Source organism: Mustelus asterias, chromosome 12, assembly GCF_964213995.1.
Source record: "Mustelus asterias chromosome 12, sMusAst1.hap1.1, whole genome shotgun sequence".
NCBI classification, from domain to species: domain Eukaryota; kingdom Metazoa; phylum Chordata; class Chondrichthyes; order Carcharhiniformes; family Triakidae; genus Mustelus; species Mustelus asterias.
The window spans coordinates 36,269,220-36,276,638 of NC_135812.1; the positions used below are offsets into that span (position 1 = coordinate 36,269,220).

The window sequence follows — 7,419 nt, forward strand, 5'->3', positions numbered from 1 at the left end:
CGGAGAGTCGGTGCTGGGCTGAATGGCCTCGTTCTGCACTGTACAGATTCTATGATTCTTTGAATGGGAAAGTGATTTTTTTTGTGAAGCTTGTGATGCAACTGAAAAGGGAAAAATGTGAACTCTGAACATGGGAGTCTGGATCTGAAACGTTTGCTGGTATTTTTGATGCAAGAGTACTTTTCAGATATTATTTATTTGACATCCAGTATTGTGCTTCTGCTGTGACTAAATTCAGTAACATCCCAAGTATTTTAAAAAGGAGAACAAGAATTCTCCAAAGACAAGACCATTTGTCAACAGAATGTAGCCTTGAGTAAAAGAGGTAATTTGGAACGGCATCACAAGACATTGCATGCAAAGTTTGAAGAAAATTTCTCTTTAAACAGCATGATTCGGATGATGAAAGTTAAAATTTATTTATTAGTCGCAGGTAGGCTTATATTAACAGTGCAATGAAGTTACTGTGAAAATCCCCTAGTCGCCACACTCTGGCGCCTGTTCGGGTACACTGAGGGAGAATTTAGCATGGCAAATGCACCTAAACAGCACGTCTTTCAACTGTGGGAGGAAACCGGAGCACCCGGAGGAAACCCATGCAGACACGGGGAGAATGTGCAAACTCCACACAGACAGTGACCCAAGCCGAGAATCAAACACAGGTCCCTGGTGCTTTGGGGAGTAATTTTGAAAGCTCAACAGTCACTCTTTCAAAACCTGTGGCTAAAGCCAAGGCTAGGTGAGGCATCCTTTCACATTAGCCATCTGCTAGTGAAACATGAACCATTCACCAATGACAAAGTTATCATGGAGGCGATGACAATTGTTGCCAACACCTTGTTGAAAAACTTCAAAAATAAAGATGAAATCATAACAGCCATCAAGAGCATGCTACTTGGCGCCTTAACAGCAGCCAGAGGGGTGGAGTTGTTGTCCGAAGGCTTGTCTCAGCAAATACACCAAGGCTTATCAGGCTGTGGATGTTTCTCACTGCACTTTGATGAATCAGTAGAATCAGAATGAATCAGTGGCCCAGCTGATTGTTTTCAGTCGCATGGCATTCAATAACCCAACAACAAAGGAGGACTTTATGGCATTCAAATACTCAACAACAAAGGAGGACTTTCTCACTCGTTTGCTACTCAAAGAGAGGACAAGAGGCAAAGATGTCTATAATAAATTCAAAAGAGATGTGACTAAAAAAAGCATTCTGATCAAGAAACAGGTTTCAATCGCAACTAATGGTGCACCAACAATGCTGGGTATCAATCAGGCTTTGTTGCACTTTGTAGAAGTGATCCTGAATTCCCCTCCTTTGTCAATTGCCACTGTTATCCACCAAGTGCCAGCGAGCAAGGTTATTGACTTTCTTATATAGTGACAGTTGTCTAGATTGTCAACTCAATTTGTACCAGAGCTCTGCAACATCTCTTCTTCGAATCATTACTCAATGAGCTTGATGCCACCTATGGCGAACTAATACTTCATGCAGACGTAAGGTGGTTAAGCTGAGGAAAAGTCCTCCAGAGATTTTTAGATTTGCTCCCTGAAATTGTCACCTTCCTTAGAACAAAAAAAAACGAGGTGTACAGTGAGCTGTCTTGTGTGGTTGCTAGACTTGGCATTTCTTACAGACATAAATGTAAAATTGAACAAACTGAATTGTGAACTGCAGGGGAGGAACAGAGACTTGTCCTCTTTTCAGGTCAAACCAAACCAAGTAAACAAACTCAGATTAAATCAGGACAAAGTAAAAGGGGCAGCTCCCCAAAAAGGAGGGGGAACAGCCCGAACAGAAATCAAAGTACAAAGGAAACTTAAAAACATCAAATTAAAATGTGATTATTAGGGTCAATAATGCACCCCAACCCCTGCGGTGCCCAGCGGGCGCGGAAAGCGTCAACCTCGCCCGTGGACACCGCATGCTCCCTCTCCAGGGACACCTGGCCGCGAACGTAGCTGCGGTAGAGGGGCAGACAGTCAGGATGGACGGCCCCCTCGATCGCCCGCAGCCTGGACCGGTAAATGGCGCGTTTCGCCAGGCCCAGGTTCACGAGGAGGTCGCCATCCCGACCCTCCCCTCTCCGCACCGGGTGTCCGTAGATCAGGAGCTACATGATCAGTGCAGTGAATGTGTTCTAGTTGAAATTGGCCTGTGGTTCTCTCAGTTAAAGAACAAAATTACTGAGCACTTCCCAAATCTGGAGAAAATCTAACAAGTCAAACAGAAAGATTCTATTCAAACAAATTCTGTGAACACCTGAACAAATTGGAAAAGGAATTAAGGGATGGTTTTAGGAAGTAAACAGTTGGAACAAATAATTATGTTTGTCTCAAATTCTTTTCTCCAAATGGACATTGAAAAACTGACGGCAAAATTTCATCAGATGTTTGTATAAAGCAGTGGACTTCACATGGAAACACTCATCACACAAAATGACAGAGCTGAAAGCTAGGTCAAGGGACAAAGACTTTGGGGACATGTAAACAGAGAGAAGTACCCTCTTCTGACATCCTGTGTACTCAAGAAGACCTCCTTTGGTTCCAGATCTGTGAGATGGCTTTTTCCCAGATGAAAATCATTAAGTCCAAGTATTGCACTCGTCTCACAGATGTCCATCAGATGGACTGAGAGAGATTGGCCATCTCAAACTATGACCTATCTCAAACTATGACCTAGACTTCACAGCACTCACAGGTAGTGTGCAAGTACAGGTGTCACACTAAGAATAGGTGACTGTAGTGCATAGCATAATTTTTTTGGGGAGAGGTTTAGTAAAGTTGAATTTTTAAGAGTAGATCTTGTGCTGCATTTAGTTTCTAAAAGTGATGTTATGCTTAAAAGGTCTGGAGACCACTGATCTATATCAATGATTTGGACGTGGGGACTAAAGGTAATATTTCCAAATTTCCTCATGACATAAAACTAGATAGAAATGTGAGTTTTAAGGAGGTTGCAGGGGCTCCAAAGGGATTTAGACAGGCTAACTTAGTGGGCAAGAACATGGCAGGTGCAGTATGTGAAAAAATATGGGCAGGGATTCTCCCAAAAAGATTCTAAGTCCCCAATTTGTGTGAAAATGGGAATAACCCTCGTTGGATTTTTTAAGCGGGATTTTCAGATTTAATCTCCCACACTCTGAGCACTGCAGAGTGCCTTAGTGGGATTCCCGCCCAAGAGACCAGCAGCATAGTGCTGAGCGGGCCACTGCACATGTGCCAATCTCCCTCCCCAGATAGCCAGCCCCGATCACTGTCCACCCTCACTCTGCCTGCCATCCTTTTGCAGAGTGACAACCCGCACCCACCAATCACCTTCCCCAATAGGCCCTGCCCCCACCCCCTTGGCACTGCCCACTGCCAAGCTGCCCCTTGGGCATTGCCAGTTTGGCCCTTGAGCAGTGCCAGGGGGCCAGATTGACACTGCCCAGGGGGCACCCCCCTTACGCCCGACCTCCTGGGGGGACCTCCATGGCCTCTTTTCCCTCCAGCGGGGTCAAGCAGTTGTAAACCCTGCTGGAGTGAACCACTCTTGGCAGGGCGGGGGAGATGAAGTTGTCCACTTTGCTGGGTAAAGTAGAAATACAGATAATTTTTTAAAATGGTGAGAGATTGGAAAGAGTTAATGGTCAAAGGGTGTCCCTAATCATGAGTCACTGAAAGCCAACATGCAGCTGCAGTAGCAATTAGAAAGGCAAATGGTATGTTGGCTTTCAGCGCAAGGGAATTTGAGTACAGAATAAAGACATCTTTCTGCAATTGTATAGAGCCTTGGTGAGACTGTACCCAGAGTATCACAAACAGTTTTAGTTCCTTATTCAAGGAAGGATATACTTGCCATAGATGGAGTGCAACAAAGGTTCTGATTCCTGGGATTATCCTTTGAGATGAGATCGAGGACACTGAGCCAGTTTTGATGAATAAGAGGCAATATCATTCAAAAATATAAAATCCTTACAGGACTCGACAAGGTAGATACAGGATGATTCCCCTGGCTGAGAGGATGGTCTAGAACCAGGGGATATAGTCTTAGAATAAGGTAGACCATTTATGAGTGAAATGAGGAATCAGTTTACTCAGAGGATGGTATGTCTTTGGAATTCTTTACCCCAGATGGTTATGGGCACTCTGTCATTGAGCCTGCTCCAAACATAGATGGGCAGATTTCTAGAAAATAAAGATAGAGTCATAGAGGTTTACAGCATGGAAACAGGCCCTTTAGCCCAACTTGTCCATGCTGCCCTTTTTTAAAAAAAACCTGTAAGCTAATCCCAATTGCCCGCATTTGGCCCATATCCCTCTATACCCATGCAACTATCTAAATGCTTTTTAAAAGACAAAATTGTACCCACCTCTGCTACTACCTCTGGCAGCTTGTTCCTGACACTCACCACCCTTTGTGTGAAAAAATTGCCGCTCTGGACACTTTTGTATCTCTTACCCTCTCATCTTAAACCTATGCCCTCTAGTTTTAGACTCCCCTAACTTTGGGAAAAGATATTGACTATCTAGCTGATCTGTGCCCCTCATTATTTTATAGACCTCTATAAGATCACCCCTCAGCCTCCTAGGCTCCAGAGAAAAAAGTCCCAGTCTATCCAGCCTTTCCTTATAACTCAATCCATCAAGTCCCGATAGCATCCTAATAAATCTTTTCTGCACTCTTTCTAGTTTAATATCCTTTCTATAATAGGGTGACCAGAATTGCACACAGTATTCCAAGTGTGGCCTTACCAATGTCTTGTACAACTTCAACAAGACATTCCAACTCCTGTATTCAATGTTCTGACCAATGAAACCAAGCATGCCGAATGCCTTCTTCACCACTCTGTCCACCTGTGACTCCTTTCAAGGAGCTATGAAAATGTACCTCTAGATCTCTTTGTTCTGTAACTCTCCCCAACGCCCTACCATTAACTGATATCAAGGATTATGGGGATAGTGCAGGAAAATGGCATTGAGGTAGATCAGCCATTATGTAGTTGAATATCAGACCAGCCTCGAGGGGCCAAATGGCTTACTCTTGCTTCTCAGTTCTAAGGATCATCCTGACTTCAAATGTCAGCTCTATTCTCTCTCCACAGATGCTCAGATCTGCTGAGTTTCTCCAGCACTTTCTGTTTTTGCCCTACATTCTACTGCTTAGCAGGGCCCCCATCTCGCTTTCTTCATTCATTTGCTCAGTAAGGGCCTCTCCTCTCTTCCACCCCATTCAGCCGCTTAGTAAGGGCCTCTTCTCTCTCTTGCTCAGTCAGGGGCTTTTCTCTCTAGCACGCACCCCTCTCTTTCCATACAAGGGACTCCTGTCCCACCAGTCCCATTCAGTAAGGGCCTCTTCTCTTTACGACCCCCACAATCCCAAAAGGGGTTTCTTTCCCATCCGTCCCATTCTCCCGCTTAGTGGACTGCTCCCACCCTTTCCCCAGCTCAATGAAGGGCCTGATTTTCCTGCAAAAGCCTCTGTCGCTCGCGCTGCCTTTCAAATGGCGGGATCAGGCGCGCGGCTCTAACCGCCGCTCGCGCTGCCTTTCAAATGCCGAGGTCAGGCGCGCGGCTCTAACCGCCGCTCGCGCTGCCTTTCAAATGCTGGGATCAGGCGCGCGGCTCGAACCGCCTTTCAAATGCCGGGATCAGGCGCGCGGCTCTAACCGCCGCCGCTCGCGCTGCCTTTCAAATGCCGGGATCAGGCGCGCGGCCCTAACCGCCGCTCGCGCTGCTTTTCAAATGCCGGGATCAGGCGCGCGGCTCTAACCGCCGCCGCTCGCTCTGCCTTTCAAATGCCGGGATCAGGCGCGCGGCTCTAACCGCCGCTCGCGCTGCCTTTCAAATGCCGGGATCAGGCGCGCGGCTCTAACCGCCGCCGTTCGCGAGCTACCCTTTGCCCCAGGTCGCCATTACCAATTTTGAGTGCATCAAAGTTCTTCGCGAGCATTCCATGTACTTCCGCATTCTATCGCTGGAGGAGAAACACCGACACCTCATAAATGGCTAATAACCACTACACAAAGTGAGTGCGGATCTGCTTCAGAAACAAATTGTAATTTAATGCAACCTTAGCCTCAAAGTAATGTGTGCAGGGTAGAGCCTGCGCTCTCCGCCGCTGTCAATTCTAGGATCTTTTTTAACTGCGCCCGATGGTAAAACTTTTCACGAAATCGCCCTCAATGCAGTGATATACCGAGAACCGAAACTCCAAAATGGGGCTGTTCCATTATCTTTGTCTCCCAGCAGCCCTTCTGTTAGAAAAACCGCGATCTTTTCCTGAAAAATGTGCCAGTATACACAGACCAAGGAGAGAAAGGCTCTTGATTCAGAGTGAAAGATATTTTAAAGGAAAAATCCGGAGAATTAGAGCCAGTGCTGGAATCCAAACCCTGGGTTGCAACAGATCCTTTGGAGTCACGGCCTCCTGCACTGTAGGGATTCTATGATCTTGAGGCTTACCTGTTTAACAATACACCAAAAAAGCTGGAAAATCTCAGCACGTCCGACAGCATCTGTGGAGAAACGTTGGCTTTATTCGTTCTCAGACATGCTGAAATTTTACAGCATTTTCTGTTTTTGTTTCAGATTCCAGCATCCGCAGTATTTTGCTTTTACCTGTTTAATGATGATCAAGTGGATAACAGCTAGTCACCATGGATTCATAAGGGGTTGTCAGCCCAACTTTATTGTAGGAAGTGACATGGTGAGTGTATTTAGGAAAGCCATGTGACTTGGCTTGAATCCCCCCATAAAATCAAGTGGTGTGGATTCAAATGCCACCTTGGAATGGACAAAATTTGGGGAAGTACCAAGTAGCTTTCAATCCCAATTCACACAAAATGTTTGCTCCACCCAGGAGCCTGATAATTATATGTTTGCATGGTCAGGAAAAGGCCCATATATAAACATGGCCATGCATTCCACAGTGTACATTTTATCTGAAATATTTAACTTAGTTATGACTTGATTAGGTGTTATGACATTCAAGGGTGTAAATATATATTCTCTTTGGCTCAACATCATTTGTTGCTCCTATAAATGGACACTGAATTCTCAATGATCAACAATACATCTTTCTTACCCAGTATTTAGTTAAACAACAGCATGATCTTGAGATTATAACATAAAACTTTTGTGTAATCCTATTATCTCTGAGATATTAATTAATTAGTTACTGGGTAAAAGGTAGTCAGCTCATTTGATTCTGTATTTTGCTGGGGGGGGGGGGGGGATCAGGGGATAGGAAATCATGGGTCCTTGTACTTCTGTTTCCAGGCTCATTACCCCGCCCCTCCTCCACAGCTTCAGTTGAGCATCTTTGTGATGCGCTTTGGGTCCTGTAGTATAGAATAGTGCAGCAAATAAGATGTAATTCAGCCCATCAAGTCTTCCCCAGTTCTTTTGAAGAGAATGCCAATCAGTCCTGCCACACGT

General features: G+C 45.3%; 1 protein-coding gene across 8 annotated transcripts in view; it reads right to left on the minus strand.

Annotated features, from left to right (window-relative positions):
• Positions 1-6,683, minus strand: part of mettl27 (methyltransferase like 27) — a 30,733-nt gene extending 24,050 nt beyond the window's left edge. The window contains exons 1-2 of one of the 8 annotated variants that reach the window (XM_078225044.1): positions 5,899-6,222; positions 3,839-4,167 (exon numbers count right to left, since the gene is read on the minus strand). Coding sequence is in view for 1 of the 8 variants with exons in the window: in XM_078225038.1 (XP_078081164.1) it covers positions 6,445-6,497 (53 nt within the window). In the remaining 7 variants the exon portion in view is untranslated. Of the gene's footprint in view, positions 1-3,838; positions 4,168-5,898; positions 6,223-6,373; positions 6,389-6,444 lie in introns of those variants that run through there. The other 7 variants (XM_078225039.1, XM_078225040.1, XM_078225038.1 and 4 more) reach the window with 7 other exon arrangements.
• Between the last annotated feature and the right edge of the window lie 736 nt (positions 6,684-7,419).